The sequence below is a fragment of the Urocampus carinirostris genome, chromosome 4 (genome assembly GCF_059441175.1).
Source record: "Urocampus carinirostris isolate Australia breed hairy pipefish chromosome 4, RoL_Ucar_1.0, whole genome shotgun sequence".
Lineage (NCBI taxonomy): Eukaryota > Metazoa > Chordata > Actinopteri > Syngnathiformes > Syngnathidae > Urocampus > Urocampus carinirostris.
The window spans coordinates 1,576,883-1,599,842 of NC_142352.1; the positions used below are offsets into that span (position 1 = coordinate 1,576,883).

Below are 22,960 nucleotides of genomic sequence, written 5' to 3' on the forward strand. Positions count from 1 at the left end.
GTTACTAGGCGTTAGCGCTTTTTGGTTAACTCTGAGTTAAAGACTTGACCGAGAACATCCCCAAAGCGTGTGCTTTCTAAGTTAAAACTATAAACCTCTAAAAAAGAGTTCATAACCAGAATTAAACAAAGTCAATATTTAACTAAGAGTTAACTAGGACTTATATCATCAACCCGGAGTTAAACCGTTTGTCAATAATATCACAATAACAAGCCAAACTTTAAAACTGGGTTAAAGCTTGAAAGCTGTGTGATATCCAGAGTTAATCGTTTTCATACGTTAGTTTTAACAGAGAGTTAACTAGGAGCTAGAGCATTAACTCAGAGTTATAGCATTTATCAAGAGTATCGCATTAACTAGTTACCAAAAGACAATTCTTAAAACCTTTAAAAAGCCAGTTAAAAGTTTAAACCTGCAATAAAAAAAAGCTAAACATTTTCAAAAGATAAAGCTTTAACTATGAGTTCAAGGTTTAACTCAGAGTTAAAGCCCTAATCAAGAATATCACATCATTAAAAAAATAAAAATAAACCTATATGTTTGAGTTTGAACTTAGTCAGTTTCTTCATTAAATAACTCAGTTATTTCAATGAAAACCTTTTCCAAAGTTAAAGCTTTAACTACAAGTCAAACCTTTCTTTTTGACAAAAAGAAAACCCTTGGAGTTTTAACTCAGAGTTAAAGCATTCACTTTGAGATGGCGCTTTAACTCTGAGTTGTAGCATTAACTCAGATTTGATGTTTTAACTCAAAGTTAAAGCATTAACTCAGAGCCGTTTCGCTTTGGAAGTGGAAAAATCTCGACATTGAGATTGAAATTTCATTTCTATTGAGTTTCAACGTTGACAATTCGAGAATGAACCCGTGTGGCCTGGTGTTACTAGTAGTGCAATAGTTAACTAGTTAACTCGTTGACCAAATTGAGCACTCGTGGAAGAAAATCGGTGTATTGTAGGGTCATTTAGCCCCAAAGGAAATAAATGCTCAAATGTTAGCACAGAGAAGAGTAAGATGCGTCCAACACACACACACACCGGATACGGCGCTAACGAGTTAATTATTCAGAGTTAACTTCTCGTGTACGTTTTCATTCTACGGGCCCGACGGGGTAACTCCGCCCACCGGTCACAAAATCCGCGGCGCCGAGCGATCGTTGGACACGGTCTTGCGGAGGCGGACCCCTCGCCGGATGGTGGTCAGCATGTCGCCCGGCGTCCCCTCCGCCCCCCGCGGGGCCTGGCCCAATGGGACGGGCTGGTCGGGGAGGGCGGGGTACGGGAACTGGCCCTCGCCCAGGGCGTGGGCCCCCGCCACCAGCTCGCTGATTTTCTCCACCAAGCTGTGGCGGTTGGCGGCCATCATTTTTTCCTCCTCGGACCCGCCCCCGTAGATCTCCAGCCCCGCCCCCGCCCCCCAGGCCGTGTTGGGGAGACTGAGGCGTTTGGGCGAGGCCCGCACGAAATCCAGCGCCCCCTGGGCCTCCTCCGCCAGGTAGACGCACTCCTCGCTGCCCGCCCGGCCGGGCGAGCCGGGCACGGTGGGGGTCTTGACGGGCACGATGGGGGGCCGGATGGGGATGGGGCCGGCGCTGGAGAGGGTGCGGCGGACCCCGGGTTTGGTGGAGGGCGTCCGGCGGATGGTGGCCGTGCCCGGGGTGCCGGAGGAGGGCGGAGGGGCGTGCCCCCCGGGGCACGAAACCGCGGCGCCGGGCAGCCCGGCGGTGCTGGCCGGCCGCTTGCTTTGGATCATGCGGCGGAAATTCTGTCCCATGTTGGAGTGGCGAGGGATGGTGGAGGACTTGTCCGACTCCATAACTTCGCCCTCGCCGTTTAGCGAATAGCATTCCGGATCCGAACCTGCCGACACACGGAAACAAAAGAAAAAAAGCGAACCTCGTAAACCCAATTTTCTGACGGTCTTTTGACACGGCAGAGGACGACGGTGCGCATCACTTATCATCTCCGAACATGGCAAAAAAAACAAATTGGCTAGAAAAAAAGAGTAAAAAGAATAAAGGAAAATGAGGACAAGAAATAAAATGAAAACAATAGAAAAGAAAGATTAAAAAAAAGACATGAAAAAGAAAAAAATGGAAAAAGGAGAGAAAAAGAAGAAATGAAAAAGAAAAAAAAATTGAAAACAAAAAAAGGAGAGAAAAAGAAGAAATAAAAAAAAGAAAAATATGAAAATAAAGAAAAACAAAGATAAACAAAGAAAAGAGCAAAAAGAGTAAAAAGAATAAAGAAAAACGAGGACAAGAAATAAAAAAAACAAAAGAAAAGAAAAAGAAAGATAAGAAAAAAGAAGACACGAAAAAGGAAAAAGAAAAAGAAGAAATGAAAAAATGAAAATAAATATTAAAAAGAAAAGAGAAGAATAAAGGAAAAGAAAACAAACAAGAAGAGGAAAAAAGGAAGATAACAAGACAAAAAAAGAAAATAGAAGAAGAATAGAAAGAAAAGGGAACAGGTTGGGAAAGTAGAGGGGAAGGAGACAAAAAAGAAACAAGAGTAAAAACAGTATTTATGTTTGCAGAATAGAAAAATAAAAACCCAGGAAGAATTTTTCCCACCCTGAGAGGGGACGGGGTCTTCGGAGCAGGACGGCGTGGGGGTCTCGGGACCGTATCCGCCGGAGTACCGAAGCGAGTCCCGGACGTTCTTCCGATGCTCGGAACCCGGGCCTCGGCTGGCCGCCGCCGTCGGATCCCCCTCTTCCCCCGACTGAAGACAGGGGGCGCACTTTTACAAAACGCGGCTTTCGTGAAGCGCCTTTTGGTTCCGGTACCCCCGTTACCTTGGAGGTCTTGGACCCGTGGGTCTCGTCGGCCTGGGAGGGGCCGGCGTAGCCTTGCGCCAGTGGCGAGCCCTCGCCCTCCCTCGATTCCTTCCTCCTCTGGACCACGCTAGCCCCGGGTTGCTCGTAGGAACCGGCTTTGGACCAGTCCTGAAGAATTTGGATGCTGGTTATTGACAAACAGGAAGGGGGATAGGGTGGTTGGACGCTCCGTATACTGATTCTCGGTCAGGGAGCAGTTGCTAGGTGAAGGGTTAAGATCGAGGGGAAGGAATGGGATCGGTACTAAAGCTTGCCAAGAAGAAAGCGAGTGGAATGATGTTCCATGCAATCGTGTTACATGTGGAAGTTTTCCTCGGGGAAGACACTGAACCCCCCAATGTCCCCGATAAGTAAGAGTCCTTGCACGGCTGTTGCCGCTATCAGGGTGCGAGTGTGCGTGTGTGAATGGGAAGGGCGAAAGGCTTTGGGTGGTCTTCGGTGACTCGAAAAATGCTATATAAATCCAAACCGTTTCCAATTTGCTTGACAAAGTATGGTCCAAATTCCTAGCTAAATCATTTGCTCTCAACAAAAAAAGTGCCATGGTGAAGACAAAGTGTAAGGAATGAGATGAAGGGGAAGGAAGAGGATTGGGATCGGTCCTAAATTTTGCCATGTAGGCAAAACGAGTGCGATTATGCTACGTGACAAGAAGCACAGTAAGCACTAAGAAAGTTCTTAATTCCTAGCGGTGTTGTTTGCCCATAACAAAGAAGTGGAAATGCAAGGGTGAAGATGAAGGGGAAGTAATGGGATTGGGATCGGTCCTAAATCTTGCCATGTAGACCGAAACCAGTGCTATTATGTTACTTGACAACAAGCTCAGTAAGGACTAAGAAAGTTCTTGATTCCTAGCGGTGTCGTTTTCCCTTTACAAAGAAGTGGAAATACAAGGGTGAGGACAAAGGGTAAGGAATGAGATGAAGGGGAAGAAACGGGATTGGGATCGGTCATAAATCTTGCCATGTAGACCGAAACGAGTGCGATTATGTTACGTGACAAGCACAGTAAGGACTAAGAAAGTTCCTAATTCCTAGCGGTGTCGTTTGCCTTCGACAAAGAAGTGGAAATGCAAGGGTGATGATGAAGGGGAAGTAATAGGATTGGGATTGGTCCAAAATCTTGCCATGTAGACCGAAACGAGCGGGATTATGTTACTAACAACAAGCAAAGTAAGCACTAAGAAAGTTCTTAATTCCTAGCGGTGTCGTTTCCCCTTTACAAAGAAGTGGAAATGCAAGGGTGAAGATGAAGGGGAAGTAATGGGATTAGCTAAATGAAACGTTGACGTCCCTCATCAAACAAGTGGAAGGGGAAAGGGGAAGGGGATGGAATGGGATTTGTCTCGAGTGTCAAACCGAGTGGCTTTTGAAACATTTGAGTGGGACGGGTAGGCAGCGGTGATGAGCTAGTCGATGGGAAAACCAACCTTCCAGGCAGGAAGCTTGCAGTAAGTGGGAGAAGAGGAGCAGGAAGTGGACGGGCGGCTAGAGGGTGAAAGCGCTGTGACGGGGAGGGTGACAGAGTGAGGCCTGGGCGAGCCGGAGCGAGAGAGGGCGGGGCGGAAGCTAGCGAAGGACGAGGAAAACTGCAAAGCGAGAGACAAAGTCAAGGAGAGAAAGAGAAGAAGGGGGAGACGGGAGGGGACGTCGCCCCCTGCTGGCCGTCTGCATGCGGCGCGGTGAAACAAAGTAGCGTCTACTTTGTGTTAGCGTGAGATGAGTTCAAGCGCCAGGAAGCATTCCTTCGTATTCATCATGAGCCTTCTTGGTGTCCAAAATGGCGCCTGTGGGCCAAATCAGGCCCGCCAGACAACACCCAGAGAAGCACAAGAGGAAAATGAACTGCTATTTGAAATATGTTGACAAAGCCAGGCACCACTTGCAAAGTCACTGGAGCTGTATGACATTCTTTCGCTTTCTTTTTTCTCTCTTGATTTTCTTTCTTGTCTTTTCCAATCTTACAGTCTCTCTTTCTCCCTCTCTCTCACTCTCTCTCTTTTTTTCTCTTCTTGTTTCTTTTTATTGCCATCTTCCACTCTCTCTTCCCGTCTCTCATTTTTGTTCTTTCTGTCTCTCCCTCTTTCTCTGTATTTTTCACTCTCTCTCTTTCTCTCCTATCTCTCTCTTGATTTTCTCTTACTCCCTCCCTCTCTCTTTCTACCTCAATTTCCTATCACTATCTCTCTCTCTTTCCTATCATTCTCTTTATTCTCTCTCTCCTATCTCTCTCTTGATTTTCTCTACCTCACTCTCTCTCTTTCTCATTCTCTCTCTTACTCCCTCCCTCTTTTTTTCTACCTCATTTTCTATCACTATCTCTCTCTTTCCTATCATTCTCTTTATTCTCTCTCTCACACCCTCTCTCTCTGTATCTCTCTCTCTTTCCTTTTCACTTTCTCTCCTATTTCTCTCTCCCTCAATCTCTCTACTTCTCATTCTCTCTTTCTCCCTCTCTTTCTCTTTCTATTGTTCTCTCTCCTATTTTTCTCTTTATTCTCTCTCACTCTGTCGTTTTTTCCTCTCTCTCTTTCCCTCTCTGACTCCCTCTCTCTTTCTCAGGCTTTCTTCTTGTCACTCTCTCTATTTCTCTCTTTATTCTCTCTCTCACTTTCTCTCTCTCTTTACCTCTCTCTAACTCACTTTCCCTTTCTCAGTCTTTCTTTTTATCACTCCCTCTATTTCTCTCTTTATTCCATCCGTCTCTCTCTCTTTCTCTCCCCTTCAATCTTTCTTTTTCTCTTCTTTATTACTCTCTCTCCTTCTCCCTTTCTCACTTTCCCTCTCTTTCTTCCTTTTTCTTATTCTTTCACTCTTTCTTCTTTTTTTCTTTCCCAACTCGTGTTCACTTTTTACTCTCTGTTGCTTTCACACTTTCTTTTCCTCTTCTTTCTTACTCATTTCCTATCTTTTTTTGTGTTATTTTTCTCTTCCCCTTTCTTTCTCTGTTCTTTCTACTTCCAAGAATTAACTTGGTAATAAACTAGTTAGGAATGCAGTTGTTATGATAGGAAGGCGTATGGAAGTGGGTGCCCTCTGCGCTAACGAAGAGTAAATAGGAGCTCTGAAACCCCCGCTTTATATACCGTATTTTCCGCACTATAAGGCGCAGCGGGTTATAGGGCGCACCCCGAAAAAATAGTTGTTGGTCCTATTTTTGACATACATAAGACGCACCGGATTATAAGGCGCTACAATGGGAACGTGGACAAAACAGTCAGATAGTTCAGTCCAACTGATTACCCCCTTAACATTCCGAAAGCTTGCAAAGTAGCAAAGACGTGTCGAGAACACGTCCGGATGTGGTGTCCGTAAGATGTCACTCAAATGCATCGTTCCATCATTCGAAAGGTTAAAGTCTTGGGATTCAAGAAATGCCAACCATTCCTTAGTTTCTATTTTCTTCTTCGCTCGCAACTTTACTGTGCATATGACAATAAACACTTGGAATTGAGTTGAATTTAAAAATAGACACTCCATTCCATCCATTATCTGCACCGCTTATCACAGAAACACCGAGTTCAGTCTGAAACAAGATACAGGGAAAATATATAGCCGGAGTAGCTCACCGAAGTCGTTGCGTTCAATAATAATGTGCAGCCGTGGTCCTCTTATAACCGTGAGTTTAGTAAATCCAGGAGAATAAAATATTTACAAATACAGAATAGTAAAAAAATGTGTTCTGTATGCCGTCAACCACGTGCTGTATGCATTCATCTTTTTCGGCCAATTGCAGGCTTTGTTTTGCCGCTTCAGCCAATGCCAGCCTGTAAATGATAAAAAGGATCCGCCTCTTGACCTCCAAATAACTTTAGCCAATAGCGATCCATTCAAATGATGATTGACACATTGGTTAGCCAATGAAACGCCGGTAAATAAATCCCAGCATACACCGCGGACAACTTCACGTTCGGGGGAAAATCGAGTCGGCGGCTGCAAGTTAGTTGGAAGACTTTGCGATTTAATATTGATCCATATATAAGGCGCACTGTATTATAAGGCGCATGGTCAGCTTTTGAAAAAAATGAAGACTTTTAGGTGCGCCTTATAGTGCGGAAAATACGGTATTTTATCGTCATGTTGTTATCAGGCTAAGAACTCACAGTAGTCGGCGAGTTGCATTCGCTGACCGACTGGCAGGTCTCGGAAGCCTCCGACGAGGCCGAGCTGGACGACTTCTGGACAAAAAAATCGTAAAACGTCGGTGACAAAAAATGGTGGGAAATTTCGGAAAAGGGAAGGGCTCCGCCCCCCTCGCTACCCACCTGACTGGTGATATCGGAGGGCATGGGCGAGGGCGGCTTGGAATAGACGTTGGCGTCCTGCGACACGAAACCCGAGTCGTGCGAGGAGACGCTGCTGAGGCGGTGGGCGGCCGCGCCTCCCCCGGGCGGTCCCCCGGCCGGGCCCCCCGGCGCCCCCTGCGGGCCGCTGCGGTAGCGGAGGGACGAGGAGGAAGAGGAAGTGGGTGAGTGGGGCAGCGAGCCCCCGCCCAATCCCACCCCCCCGCCGCCCGAGGAGCGCGAGGCGCTGCTGTGCCCGCTGTTGACGCTGCTGTTTTGGATGAAAGAGGGCCGCGCCGCATGCACCACAAAATACACAGGAGGGAAAGTGTTTGGGTGAGAGAGGGAGGAAGGGGGAGAGAACATGGGGGCGAGTGTCAGAGCTATCGGGGTAACGTACAAAACACACTTATTTACACATTGTCAAACGCATACAGCTTAATAGCAAAGTACAGTAAACCTCGGATAAGTCGGACTCGCATAAGTCGGATTCTCGGATAAGTCGGACAAATTGCGTGGAACGTTTGTTCTCTAGGCTTTTCTGTAGTATTACACCTCGCATAAGTCGGATTTTATAAGTCGGATCCTCGCCTAAGTCGGATGGATTTTTCCGTACAATTGACCCTTTTTAATGGTTTTCGCCTCTGATAAGTCGGATCGGTATCAGGTCGCCTAGGACATCTCCCAAATGCTCTAAATTTCAGCCTCCAGTGGCAGTAAGCGATGGAATTTTCCGGGAAGATTTTCACTCCTCACAGATTTTCCGGGAAGATTTTAACCCCTCCCAGATTTTCCGGGAAGATTTCTTGATGTGACGTGGCGTTCCGTGATTGGCAGAGGCTATTCATCAAACTCCTCCTCAGTGTTGAATGATAGCACTCTCAATCACAGCACGCGGTCATAGAACAAAGCCTCGTAATCATAATCCCATTGTTTCTTATTACAGTAGTGCTAGCATTCAAATTGAATTTGTGTGAATTTCTTTGGACTTCCTTGCGGTCTGTGCGGTCTACGGTGTGGCGATGGCCTCAAGTTCTAAAACCAAAGGCAGGAGTCTCAAGACTAGAACGTATGAAGAAAAGCTCGCTATCATTGAATTCCAAGAAAAGAATCAGCACATGAAGCAAAAAGACATCGCGGCGAAGTTTGGAATGAGCCCTACAAGATATCATTGCTTGGTATTTCATTTTACATATACAAGTATGCACTTTTCTAAGAGTTAAATTTCTTCTTAGTTCGAAATTTTGCGACCTCGGATAAGTCGGATCCTCGGATAAGTCGGATGAAAATGACCGGTCCATCTGGATCCGACTTATCCGAGGTTTACTGTAGCAGCACGTCCCCTAAACTCCAAGTTATTCTCCTGACCTTGAGGTGTCGTGTTTGACGGCAAAACAAAATCAGTTTACAGTTTTGGAAGAATAGATTCATGATGAGCACGGCGGCGCAGTGGTTAGCGCGTGTGCGGCACAGTTCTGAGATCGTGGGAACCTCCTGTGTGGGTTCAAATCCAGCTACCGGCCTTACTGTGCGGAGTTTGTATGTTCTCCCCGTGCTTGCGTGGGTTTCCTCCGGGCACTCCGGTTTCCTCCCACATTCCAAAAAAACATGCATTTCAGGTGAATTGGCCGGTCCAAATTGTCTCTAGGTGTGAATGAGCGAGTGAACCAGTTCAGGGTGTCCCCTGCCCACTGCCCGATGATTGCTGGGATGGGCTCCACCACCCCCGTGACCCTACTGAGGATAAGTGGTGCACCTCATGAGATGAGATGAGATGAAATTCATGATCTCGGTTTGATCACAATTCTTTTATTAACAACCTGTCAAATGACGTCACAGGTAATAAGAATAAGGGGGAGTCACATAGCCACGCCTTCTCCCGGTCGTAACAGCCAGTAGGAAAGCAGAAAAAAACAACAAGTCCCGCCCCCTTCCAGTGATCACGACCAATAGAACTCCACCCACACTCCCAAATAAGGTATACCCACTTAGTCCCGCCCCACTCGTAACACCCCAGGTTACCCCAAGGTGGGCGTGACCCAAAAGGGTATACCTTTTTTGGGCATTACCAAAAGTGGGCGGGATCATGGGACAGACTTAAATCTGATTGGTTGTGACCACATAAAGTGGGCAGGACTTACTGCAAAAGGGAGCGGGACATGTCGGCTTTTACTGCTTTACTATTGGCTGTTACGACTGGAAGTGGACGTGGTTTTCGGACCTACTTGAATCTGATTGGCTTTGACGACATAAAGTGGGCGGGACTTACTGCAAAAGGGAGCGGGACGTGTCAGCTTTTGCTGCTTTACTATTGGCTGTTACGACTGGAAGTGGACGTGGTTTTCGGACCTACTTGAATCTGATTGGCTTTGACGACATAAAGTGGGCAGGACTTATTACAAAAGGGAGCGGGACGTGTCGGCTTTTGCTGCTTTACAATTGGCTGTTACGACCGGAAGTGGACGTGGTTCCGTGACTGACTTAAATCTGATTGGCTTTGATGACATGAAGTGGGCGGGACTTACTGCAAAAACGAGCGGGACGTGTCGGCTTTTGCTGCTTTACTATTGGCTGTTACGACCGGAAGTGGACGTGGTTTCGTTGACTACTTAAATTTGATTGGCTTTGACGACATGAAGTGGGCGGGAATTACCGCAAAAGGGAGCGGGATGTTTTGGCTTTTGCTGCTTTACTATTGGCTGTTACGACCGGAAGATGACGTGGTTTCGTGACTGACTTAAATCTGATTGGCTTTGACGTCATTTGATGAAAACGGCCCTCTCCCCTTCACTGTTGGTCGTTTCGTATTTCGTTTTTTTTTACTAATTTGGTCATTTCGGACCATTGATATTGAACTGAAAGAGGAAAAGACACATAGCAAAGCCGTACATGCTTGTTTATGCTAGTTACGAACATGATACATGTCTTTTTCTTTCATGTAGCATTCGGATAAAGCTAGCTTAACTTCCAAAATACCTGGCACTTCTTTCTATCATGTTTTGTTCAGTTATACATAGAGTTCAAGCATTATATTCCAATGGGTTGGTAGTCTCTTGTTGTCGTTCTGTCCTCTGTGGGAATATCTCTTCTGCATCCACCTTTTAACTCCATTGGACCAGTTTGGGTCACATCACACCAAAAATGCATTTTTCATGCTATTTGGTTATTTGAATGTTATTCGCTAATTAGCATCGGTTTGCCTTTGCAATCCCATTCTGTCCTCAGCGGGAATATTTTTTCTGCATCCACCTTTTAACTCCATTGGACCAGTTTAGGTCACATCACACCAAAAATGCATTTTTCATACTATTTTGTTATTTGAATGTTATTCGCTAATTAGCATCGGTTTCTACCCCCATTCTACGGTAATTTGCCTTTGCAATCCCATTCTGTCCTCCGCGGGAATGTTTCTTTTGCATCCACCTTTTGACTCCATTGGACCAGTTTAGGTCAGATCACACCGAAAATGCATTTTTCATACTATTTTGTTATTTGAATGTTATTCGCTGATTAGCATCGGTTTCTACCCCCACTCTAGGGCAATTTGCCTTTGCAATCCGATTCGTGTCGTCGTCCCAGAGCTCCGAGGTACACAAAAGGTGTGTCACAAGCATGCAGACGGACAAACAATTTCACACAGCACCTCTTTCAACACCAAAAATCTCATCGCCTTGTTTTCTTTCTCGACAAAGAAAATAAACATTTGTAAACATTTCTGTGTTGTGCGTTTACCTGCACATGCTGCTTTTGCGTGAACAGGAGCTGCTGGGGGAAGAGGGCGGAGTCTGGTAGGACCAGGTGTAGTCTGAGCCCTTCAGGTCCTTGATCACCTGAGGACAAACCATTGGATGTGTTTAGAGTCGATGGGACGCCCAAAATAAGGAGAACATGGGAGGACTGTACCCTCAAGATGTCAAAATCGGACTTATTGTAAAATTCCCCTCCAAGATGTACAATATCTGGCTCAAAGGACCAATTGTTAAGTCTATAGTTTAGTAAAAACGCAAAAAAAGAGAGAAGACACATATTGAATTTGCAAAGAGAGTAAAAGAGGACTGTAGAAAACCACCACAATGTTAAAATTTCAACCTGTTCTAAAGGTCTCTCATTCCCTCTCTCTAACTCACTCCCTCTTTCTCAGTCTTTCTTTTTGTGATCTTGTTGTAGAAAATAAACTTGCATTTGTAGAATAGATTTGCATACATTTAGAAAGAAATGTAGAAAGACTTGCTCACAGTTGGGAGAAATGTTGTTTACATCTCGCGAAGGTCTCGGTGGACGAATTAGTATAAACAATCCTCCTCAAGGGAGGACGAGATAACGGCAAAGGGCAAGGTGACATAAACTGGCATAAACTTAAAAACACTTCCAAATAAGGACGGAACCCTGGGCATGTACGCCTTCAGGCGTGAAAAGGGACGGGGCCAAACCGGGGACACGTGCTATGTTGAAAACGATAAAGACACACGCATATCTTTGATTCGCTGAGTCTCTTGTTGAAATTGTGTATCAATAAAAAGAACTCCCTCTTATGTCATTTTGATTCCTGCATTTCTTTGAACACGTACGAGACGATTCAACAAATTGGTCTTATCTTCATCACTCTCTCTACAGTATTTCTCTCTTTATTCCCTCTGTCTCTCTTTAACTCTCTGTCTTTCTCTTTCTCTCCCCTTCAATCTTTATTTTTCTCTTCTTTATTACTCTCCCTCCTTCTCCCTTCTCACTCTCCCTCTGTCTCTCTCTCTTTCTTTCTTGTCTTATTCTTTCACTTTCTTTTTTTCTCTACTCTCGTTCACTTTTCTCTCTCTGTTGCTTTCACGCTTTCTTTTTCTCTTCTTTCTTACTCATTTACATTCGAAAAGCGTCTCTACATACAAATGTTTCAGGTTACAAATTAAAATCCGTAAGTTAAGGTACCACTGTCGTCCGGAAAACACAATAAGCATAAAATGCATCTGATTTGTTTGGAGTGTTTTTGTGGTATTGGGCAAGTCTTACCTGTTCGCTGGCGGGGGGCAACTTGTGGGGGTCCGTGGTCAGCCCGGTCAGGTCGTCCATGATGGCCTGCAAGTGCGTTATTTCCCCCAACATGGCGATTTCGCCGTTCTGACAAAAAACAACAACAACAAAAAACACAAAATTCATTCTGAGAAATAATCACAAAAAAAAGGAACATGTGCTCAAAACCCAGTCTTTTAGCCCAAAATCCCAATCCAAGAGGTACCCAAAATCAGTTGAATGCTGTTCTTGATCCGTTTGGAGAATATGGACACGTTTGGTGTCTTTTGAAAGCTAACCATCTCAAGTTTTGCCCCAAATCACAGCAAGTACTACCGACATTGAGTCGTCCGAGTTGGAACACACAGTTTTTATTCTCCCCTGATTAGGTCAGGACCAGGACAGTAACAGAACCCAATCGCGTAACGTTACTCAAAGTTTATTATGGGAGAGGAGGGATGAGCACACACTCGATCCGAGGATCGTTGGTCACGGAAGTAGGAAGTGGTCAAAATCAAACAGATGGGGGCGGGAAACAAAACAGGAGCAAAACACAGGCAGAACGGAGATTCGCAGGGCTTGGCAAAACAAGAACAAAAACGGGGATTCACAAGGCTTGACGTATCACACCAGAGTTTAGCAGGGGTTTTGCAGACGCTCCGACAAAAGGCAACTCACAAGAAAGCATTTAAGTAGTCAGGGAGCAATCTGTCAACGCGTTTCAGCTGGTGTCCATGGGCAGGGCCGATTGGGCACCGTGGCAACCCAGACAGAACCTGGCGCCACACGGCGGGGACCAATTGGGCGCCATGGCAACCGTGACAGATTAACCATTTCCAAAAGTGGCCATTGTAAGATGACCAGTTTACAGTTATTAAAAACTTTGCAACCGTGTATTTTACTTTGGCCCTTTTTTTTTAGACATTGTGAAATAGTTGTAAATGTTTCACCCCTTGTTTTCAGAAGTCAATCCATGATTGTGCACACTTGCGCGTAAAAACGGTGCGTAAAAATGAATCATGATTGTTGTAGTGCACTTTTATTTTCAGCTTCATTTGAATACGGTCAAGACCAGAACGGAAACGGGACCCAATTGCGTTACGTTTCTCACAAGTTTTATCAGACGAAAGAGGAAAGGCTGCGCCCACGATTTGGAGTTCGCTAGGCGCGGGAAGCAGGTCGCTCTCGTACTCGGATTGTGATCCGAACACAGAAGTGGATCTTCGGTAGCGAGCGAAGGCGGTGTCAGGGACGAAAAAACAGGTCGACAGCCGGACGGAAGAACGAAAACGTTGTCACGGTCAGAAACGGGTCGTTAGCCGGGACGGGAAAGCAAACGTGGTCAGGATCAAAACGGGTCGTAAGTTGGGACGGGAGAGCAAAAACGTGGTCGGGGTCAGAAACGGGTCGTAAGTCGGGACGGGAGAGCAGACGTGGTCAGGATCAAAACGGGTCGTAGCCGGAGACAGACGGGAGCAAAAACGGAACAGGTGGGAGTCAGGGTCGAAAAAGGCTTGCCTAGTATACACTGAGGTTCGCAGACGGACTGACAACAGGGGATTGACAGGACCCGGTTAAAATAGTGACAGGGAGGCAATCAGACGCCCCGGTCAGACGAGGTGGGGAGTTCCTGGCCCGCCCATGGGGGAGGAGCCGACGCCCCGACAAGTGAAAAAAAGATGAAAGACGGAAGACAGAAGAAGAGAGACGAGAGATGGGAGGCTCGACGAGGACTAATTAGACTAATTCGACAATAATTCGGCTAAATTTGATGGAATTCACTTAATACTTTAAGAAAATAAATCTGCCCCTGTGTGGAAAAGCCTGTCTCTTGTCAATATGTTTCCCTAAAATTAAGAAACGAGCATGCATTGTTAGGAGAATAAAGTTTGTGTTTGGTTAATTCAGATAACTAATTCAAACAATTTGGTAAACGCTACATTAATAATGTAGTTTTTCCCCTAATAATAACAAACTCGATTTAATAAAGATTTCATAAAGAAAAGAAGAAAAGAGATTCCACTAACCACGACGGGCTGCAGGAAAGCGCCAAAGGTGCAGAAGCGTCCCCTTTCCTCCACTAGGGCGCGCCGTACCGCCTGTTTCTCCATCTCCTCCATCAGCAAACACATGTCCGTCACGTCCTGCATGGCGCTGTCCAATTGCGGCTGCAGGTCCACACGTCCTGCACCCAAAACGCTCATAAGACCAAGGACATCCATTTCCCCTCGGTGTGTGGAGCCCATAGACATAGAAGGAATAGACACGGCGAGCGTTCGGAAGCTTCTGCCCGGAGAGGAAGTGACGTCACAACATGTCGACACAACATCCGCTAAGAAAAAAGCGCTTCTCTTTGCATTTCTTTGCCCCAAAAATTCACAAAAATCTCAATTTGGGTTATCCTCCTAAAGGTCTGATAACAATATTCTCCGATATCATTTTTTAGAATTCCCTACGCAAAAATAGATCTAGAAAAACAACCACAAAATTATGAATCATTTGGAAAAGCAATCAATCAATCACCTTAAAGGGACAGTGTGTATTTTCCAATTCCTCCCTGTGCTAAAAAATGTAATTCATTGGAAAAGTTAGCAAAAATACATGAACCTTTATACAAACATGCAAATGCTCTCTCTTTTCAATTTTCATCTCTCTCTCTCTCTCTCTCTCTCCCTCTCTCTCTCTCTCTCTCTCTCTCTCTCTCTTTCCCTCTCTCTTTCCCTCTCTCTTTCCCTCTCTCTTTCCCTCTCTCTTTCCCTCTCTCTTTCCCTCTCTCTCTTTCACCCTCTCTTCTCCCCTCTCTCTCTCTGTCTCTTCATCTTTACTTCTATCTTTATCCCTCTCTCTCTCTCTCTCTCTCTCTCTCTCTCTCTCTCTCTCTCTCTCTCTCTCTCTCTCTCTTCAGCTCTTTCTCTCTCTTTCCCTCTCTCTCTCTCTCTCTCTCTCTCCCTTTCTCTCTCTTTCCCTCTCTCTTTCCCTCTCTCTTTCCCTCTCTCTTTCCCCCTCTCTCTCTCTCTCTTTCTCTCTCTCTCTCTCTCTCTTTCCCTCTCTCTTTCCCTCTCTCTTTCCCTCTCTCTTTCCCTCTCTCTCTTTCCCCCCTCTCTTCTCCCCTCTCTCTCTGTCTCTTCATCTCTACTTCTATCTTTATCCCTCTCTCTCTCTCTCTCTCTCTCTCTTCAGCTCTTTCTCTCTCTTCCCCCACTCCCCTCTCTCTCTCTATCTATCTATCTATCTATCTATTTGACACAACACGTGGCTTACCTAGAGGGAGCTGAAATCATTGTCTACCTTCTTGCTGCTAGGGGTGTCATGTTCCTTCTTCCTTCTTTCTTTCTCCCTTCTTTCTTTCTCTCTTCCTTCTGTCCTTTCTTTCATTCTTCCTTTTGTCTTTTTAATTCTTTCTCTCTTCCTTTTGTCTTTTCTTTCCCTTTTCCTTTCGTCCTGTATTTTTTCCTCTTTTCTTCTCATCTTGTCTTTTTTTCTCTCTTCCTTCATTCCTGTCTTTCTTTCCTCCTTCCATTCTGCAGCCCTTGAAAAATCTTGAGTCATACAATCTCCTAAAAGACCCCCGTACATATTTCTGTGTGGGAATGGTAATCGGGACATTTTATGTGCTCAAGATTTTGGAAATAATAGTATTATTCTCTACAACAACTAAACGTCTCACGGTTGCCATGGCGCCCGATTGGCTCAGCCCGTGTGGCGCCAGCTGCGGCTCATTGACAGATTGGCTTCCCGTCAATTTAAGCTCAGCACTGTCATGCTTCCCTTGTCAGTCCATCAACGAACCTCTGCCCCGCAAGACGTGGGTTTTGACTCCAGTTTCCTGCCTGTGTTTCCTGCCCGGTATTGTCGCGTCTATTTTTGTCCTGTTTATTATTGATCTCCGATTTCGTTCCCGTCTAGTTTGTCAAGTCCCGTTTAATTTTGATATCCTGTTTTGATATCAACCCTGTCTGTCCCGTTGTTTAATATCGGTTTCCAGTTTCGTTCCCATCTAGTTTGTCCTGTTTCATTTCGATATCCTGTTTTGATATAAATCCTGTCTGTCCCGTTGTTTAATATCGGTTTCCGGTTCTGTTCCCGTCTAGTTTGTCCTGTTTAAGTTCGATATCCTGTTTTGATATCATTCCTGTGTGTCCTGTTGTTTAATATTGGTTTCTAGTTCCGTTCCTGTCTAGTTGGTCCTGTTTAATTTCGATATCCTGTGTTGATATCATTCCTGTGTGTCCCGTTGTTTATTATCGGTTTCCAGTTCTGTTCCCGTCTAGTTTGTCCTGTTTCATTTCGATATCCTGTTTTGATATCAATCCTGTCCGTCCCGTTGTGTAATATCGGTTTCAAGTTTCGATCCCGTCTATTTTTGTCCTGTTTATCATTTTCTCCAGTTTTTGTTCCTGTCTAGTTTGTCCTATTTGTTTTCAATATCCTGTTTCATTATCATTCCTATCTGTCCCGTCCTGCCTGGTATAAAAGGCTCGTGTGAGAAACGTTACACATTTGGGTTCTGATCCTGTTCCGGTTCACGACAAAAGGTACCTTTTGTCTGGTACTTCTCTGCTCATTGTGAACCTACATTCATTTTTTTAACGATTGAATAAAGAATCAGATCTTTCTTTACAATAAACCAACACAGAACGATGTCACCCTCTCTACGGATGTGTCTCCCGAGTCCTCGCCGTGTTTCTTCCCGGGTGGAGCTGACATGATGGCGCTAGCATGCAGATGGAGGCTAAAACGCTCTAAACACCCAGTCGGCGAAATGGAGAGGAGTGGAACTTCTTCCAGGTTGCGCTTACCTTGGATCTCTATTGGAAGTCGGCCGGATGACGGGAGCGAGGGGAGCAAAAGTCGGGAGAGAAAAAGTCAACGGAAACCGTCATTGACGTGTTAGTCGGACAACAAGGACACAAAAAACAGCAAAAGTGGAAATAGAAGGAGCATAACAGTTTCATTGTAGGAAAGACCTGTATAGGTAGGGCAACCCCGTCGCACAGGAATAAATCGCCATGGTATATTCGTCCGCCGTGGTTATTGGTATTCGTTTCAACTCTACCGCCTATTCAACTGCGCTCAAGTGCCTCCTGCCGTCCGTCATGGCGCTCATACGTCCAGGGGATTTGCGGTGACAACTTGCATCGCTAAGAAGTTCGTCTGCAATTGGTTGATGTCATAAGACGCTGGTGTGCCATTGGTTGGCGTCGCACTATTGTGAAGATGCTAAAATGCTAATGGCTAAACGTCTTCCCACCATGGCTTTTTCTTGTTGACGTTAGAATCGTATGTAAAAAGAATGTTCGGCTGTGTGTCCCAAAGCTCGTTGTGATGCTATAAGTAGAAGCGAAAAAGACGATAACCGTGGAAACAACTTAGAAATAGAAAAAGGGAATACGACGAAGGCACATGTATGGTTGCCCCTGGTAACCAATCAACGATCAGGACTATTACTAAAAATAAAGAGGCAAATAAATCAAGAAAATGGCATAACAATCCTCGTAAATGCAAGTTTTAAAATCAGGTTCTATTTCAATTTGCCAATCTCTCCCCTCTCTGCATCCACCCACCACTTCACTGTACCAGCTCAAGTCCCATCTCACCATAAGTAAATAAAATTTCACTTTTTACTTTGTTAATCATGTTATTTAATTATATACATATATTATACAAAGTAATCCAATACACTATTTTGTTATTTGGATCTGGGGTAGCGTTGGCTAAACAGTATAAGTTTGCATCCCACGCTATATGTTATTCCACTTTGCGATCCCCTCATCGTATCTCGGGGTCTACTGTATTTGTATTCGCGGGGACTTTTTCTGCCTGGCAACTGAAAGAATGACAGTTGTGAAAAAAATAACAAATAATGCCCGCTAGATGTCGTCTTCTCCCCATTTCCCAATCGATACCGTGATGAGTCATTCCACAGGAATATTGATTTGTTGATTCAGTCCAGTTCTTCTCAAATAGGATCTATTATTATATATGTCTTTGTTTTACAGGTTAATGTCTTTTTAAATGTTGTACCTTTTTAATTGTACGTGTTTAGCATATGATCATTCAAAAACTGTTTAAGTATTTGTATTTAATTTTGGAATTTCAAATTCATCTTTTCTGTTATAGTTAATGAAACTATTCTTTGCTATTACTTGGTGCATATGGCAAATCAATTCATGTTTATTTGTTTGGCCCTTAATCACAAGGAGTCTCAAAGGGCTGCAAAGAACACAGACTATTATGACACCATCCCCCGATCTAAAACCTACATGAGGGCAAGGAAAAACTTCAAAACCTCAAGTCAAATCAGCCGTGTTTATTTGTGACGCCCTTCATCACAAAGAGTCTCAAAGGGCTGCACAGATCACAGACTATTGCAAACTACGGACTATTATGACACCATCACCTGATCTAAAACCAACATGAGGGCAAGGAAAAACTCAAAAACCTCAAGTCAAATCAGCCATGTTTCTTTGTATAGTCCTTCATCACAAAGAGTCTCAAAGGGCTGCACAGACCACAGATTATTGCAAACCACAGACTATTATGACAGCATCCCCTGATCTAAAACCTACATGAGGGCAAGGAAAAACTCAAAACTGTCATGATTACATATGCGAGGCACCTGAATCTGCCCCATTGGCGACTAAAGCCACAAACCCTGATTGGCTGTTGTACTCTTTTTAAACCCCTGCTTTCCTGACAATACTCGTCGGATCGTTTGTGAACCTACGCTACACGCTAGGCAAGCTTTTGTGACTCCTGACTGTATCCTGCCCTATTTTCCGTCTGATTCCCGTTACCGAGCTCTTTTCTGGACCCGTTTTTGTTTTTGCTCCTCCGTCCCAGCCATCGACCTGTTTTGCCCTGTTTCCTCCCTGATACCTGCTGCCGACCTTTTTCTGGACCCGTTTCTGATTTTGCTCCTCCGTCCCGGCCAGCGACCTGTTTTTCCCCGTTTCCTGCCTGATACCTGTTGCCGACCTTTTTCTGGACCCGTTTCTGATTTTGCTCCTCCGTCCCGGCCATCGACCTGTTTTCTCGCTGTCAACGACTACCTTCGCTCGAGACGGAAGTTCTACTTCCACGTTCCCAGCGATCTGCTACCCGTGACCGACGCTCCCCGGATCGTGGGTGCAAGTCCTTTCCTCCTTCTAAATAAAACTGAGTAAGACAATCGGGTCCCGTCTCCGTTCCTGGTACGTGACAAAAACCTCAGAACGGGGAAAATCTCTCTTTTGAAAATGATCTTATACTTTAGTATGGATACAGTGTTTTGCAAAGGTATACTTTATAGTTGGGGGGAGGGGTCGGGTTGTGAGGGGTTTTCTTCTTCCTATAGTATGAAAAATGCATTTTTGGTGTGATGTGACCTAAACTGGTCCAATGGAGTTAAAAGGTGGATGCAGAAGAAATATTCCCGCGGAGGACAGACTCATATTTTCCCGTGAACCAAACCGAAAGACACAAATCGTTTCCGAGAGACGTTCAACTCAGCTCACCTTTTCGAGCTTTCTTCTGGAGCTTGACGGTGTCCGACGACTTCTTCTTGATCTCGTGCCGCGAGCGTTTGTACTCTGGCGGGCGGACACGCGGTTTGGAATACTTGATACTCGAGTACTTTTTTCCGAGGATCCGGAAAAGACAAATACCTTTGGCGTGGTCCTTGTCCAATTGGTTGGCGGTTTTCTTCCAGTCCTCAATCTTGTCCTGCAGAGGCACGATGAGGCTCTCCATTAACGCGCTGTCGAGACAATAACAAGAAACAGCGTTTTTTCTCGTAGAATGTCGAGTACTCTATAGTGACACCAACTGGACATAGAAGTATACTGCAGTAAGGAAGTTGTGGACTGAAAGGCAAAGAAGATTCGAAAGAATAGCGAGCCCAAGAGCGCACTTAAACCGTAGAAGACGACGGAAGACATTACCACCGAAGCCTCGGTCTTCGTGTGAGTTCGCATGGAGGTGGAAACCAGGAAAAGACGAGGCGAGAAAGGACATTCCTCTATAAAGGATTCTATACAATCGAATACAAATGACATTTAATGCAAAAGATATTCACTGGGGGCAGCACGGCGGCGCAGTGGTTAGCGCGTGTGCGGCACAGTTCTAAGGTCTTGGGAACCTCCTGTGTGGGTTCAAATCCAGCTATCGGACTTCCTGTGCGGAGTTTGTATGTTCTCCCCGTGCTTGCGTGGGTTTCCTCCGGGCACTCCAGTTTCCTCCCACATTCCAAAGACATGCATTTCAGGTGGATTGGCCGGTCCAAATTGTCCCTAGGTGTGAATGAGCAAGCGAGTTGTCTGTCCCTGTGTGCCCTGTGACTGGCTGGCAACCGGTTCAGGGTGTCCCCTGCCCACTGCCCGATGATTGCTGGGATGGGCTCCAGCAACCCCGTGACCCTACTGAGGATAAGCGGTGCAGCTAATGAGATGAGATGAGATATTCACTGGCTGGGCTGTGGTGTGAGATCAGGGCACCCCAGTAGAAAATGTTGTTTACAGGAACAGCGGGAACGGGACGAAGGGCCGATAAGATAATCAGCACGTCCAGACGCAGAGGGGCCCTGATGACGTAGAAACGCTCAGTGTTGTTCTGAACATTCTAGAAGTTCTGTTTGGTGGAGGGAGGCTACCCTCTTGTCTACTGGGGAACACCGACTGCGACTGGCATGCGCTGAGCCATGGGGCAACTAATATGCCCACACCAGCTCTGTGCCTCTTACCCCGGGCAAGTCCAGAGTAGAAGAGAGTCCAACCCCTCTCGACAGGACTGGTAATGTTGCGGTTTATTGGAGTCGAGCTTGACATAATGAGAACACATTAGTTTAAGACGGGAAATTCCAGGCTTGTTTCTCCCGAGTTTAGATGTCAGCGAGTGTTATTAATAAAAACACTATTTTGGTTTGGATTAGCTCGGGAAATAACCACATTCGCCCGGCAAGCTGATAGGAGTTTAGATGTCGGGCCGACCCCAGCGATTTTCTTGGAAATTGTGTAACTTCGGGGAAAACAAGTAGTCTTGGGAAATCGAAAAAGAACGCACCAAATTCGGGGAAAGACAACACGTGATATAGCTCATGGGATGTGTCTACTCTAAAAGGGTATAAAAAAGCTGATTGTCTCTTAGACGAATGAGAACTCTGTTTTGGACTCTGACGAACGAAATAAACGGCATCACCCTTTCCTGCCAAGATCTCTTTGTATTTTGTTTCCATATTTCGAGGCAATAAGGTCTGCTCCGAAAGTAACGGAGATAAGTCCGACTATTTCTACTCCGAACCTCTCGACCTCACACACCAGCTCAGGCTCTCTCCCTGCCAGTAGTTCATTTGGGACATCCAATATCCCAAAGACCAGATTCTGGAACTGGGGATCGATGCCCCTTTTTGGCTGCCACTTTGGCCCCATCCACAGGTGGTGATGGGTAGAGGGTCCCTTCAGGTTGGGTCCGGTCGGACCCCGTGAAAGTAGGCCCGGTCACCAGAGAACCCCACCTCCAGGACAAAAGAACATGTATCTACTAAATACTTACTTGGTAAACTGTCGTAATTTGGCCTCGATACTGCGATGCCTCATGCACATCCTGGTCAGGGCGGAGCCAATGTCTCTCGTTGCCCCTGGAAACGGACCAAAACAACATCATATGAGTACTAGTACTTCTTAGTTGTACAAGCTAGTAGCGGTACACAAGAGGACATGCTTTGTGATTTAATGTTTTTATTGTTAGCTACTACTGTGTTTTTCGTCCCGTTTGATGATTACTTTCTATCCTATAGTTCTGGGTATCAACGCACAAAAATGCGTTTATTCGAGGAATCAACTCCTTGCCCTGAGGAATTCTCGTGCCGCGTGATGAGGGGGCCCTATCGTGGATGCGGAAGGCTAAGCGGCTAACGGCGTTTTTAGTCTTCGGTACCAAATAAGACCGACAAACTGGCTGGTGAAAAACATCAAAGCGTACCGGGAGTGCAGTTTGCTGTGTTTTACGGAAACGTGGCTCACGTCTAGCATCCCGGACGCTAACGTAGAGCTACCCGGCTTCAGCGCTGTCAGGGCAGACAGAGACAGGCGGACTCGCTATCTACGCTAACAAAAGGCGGCGTAACCCTGGGCACAAAGCTTTCCATCTGCTGCAGGGACGTCGAACTTTTGGCCTAGCGTGTGACGTCATCCACTCCGCTGTTGCTAAACTACAACACAGCACCCCGAGGCCATCCTGTTCATCTGCTAATAATCAACACAAGGATACTGCTGGATGTGTGAATTTCCCTACGGGGATGAATCAAGTATCTAGACATCTATCTAACATTTGGAAAAGGACAGCTCTAGAAACAGTTCGAGCTATGTTAATGATACTTAGAGTTACTTCAAGACAGAGTTACTCAAAGATACTTGAAGATAAAGTTACTTCAATATACTTAAAGTGACTTAAAGATACATGGAGTTACTTAATGGTGGGGTGCGTCCTCTGAAGTGTACTCAAAAAAATAAAAGTTGAATCATTTCTGTTAATAATGCCCAACTGAGTTCAAAGAGCCTATATTTATTTCCCACCGGGCTTATCTACTTTCATCTTGCTTTTAGCAACGCTGTGCCGGGACGCGCCACACGTAAGGTAGAAGGCTCGTTATCGCAGTTTTTTGTTAGTATAGCATGAAAATGGTGAAAGTAGGAAAAGGTCTGTTTTAAATATAATCCAAACGCCAGCACAAACCCCCAAAAAGATGACCAATGAAGAGTTTGTTCAATGTATCCTGAAAAAAAATACTTCTATTTATGAACTGACTGAGGCTGAGATCATAACTTTCAACCTGCAGATGGCGGCAGAGAGTAACAGAGTTTC

General features: G+C 45.4%; 1 protein-coding gene across 2 annotated transcripts in view; it reads right to left on the bottom strand.

Annotated features, from left to right (window-relative positions):
* Positions 1–784: 784 nt before the first annotated feature.
* The window catches only part of mtss2b (MTSS I-BAR domain containing 2b), a 57,024-nt gene continuing 34,848 nt past the window's right edge, over positions 785–22,960 (bottom strand). Inside the window, exons 4-15 of one of the 2 annotated variants that reach the window (XM_088333118.1) lie at positions 21,650–21,734; positions 19,768–19,859; positions 19,618–19,692; positions 14,149–14,306; positions 12,122–12,229; positions 10,853–10,950; positions 7,103–7,391; positions 6,941–7,015; positions 4,268–4,426; positions 2,797–2,946; positions 2,573–2,723; positions 785–1,856 (exon numbers count right to left, since the gene is read on the bottom strand). In XM_088333118.1, coding sequence (XP_088189244.1) covers positions 1,126–1,856; positions 2,573–2,723; positions 2,797–2,946; positions 4,268–4,426; positions 6,941–7,015; positions 7,103–7,391; positions 10,853–10,950; positions 12,122–12,229; positions 14,149–14,306; positions 19,618–19,692; positions 19,768–19,859; positions 21,650–21,734 — 2,171 coding nt within the window. In that variant the 3' untranslated portion in view covers positions 785–1,125. The remainder of the gene's footprint in view (positions 1,857–2,572; positions 2,724–2,796; positions 2,947–4,267; positions 4,427–6,940; positions 7,016–7,102; positions 7,392–10,852; positions 10,951–12,121; positions 12,230–14,148; positions 14,307–19,617; positions 19,693–19,767; positions 19,860–21,649; positions 21,735–22,960) is intronic. The other variant, XM_088333117.1, reaches the window with a different exon arrangement.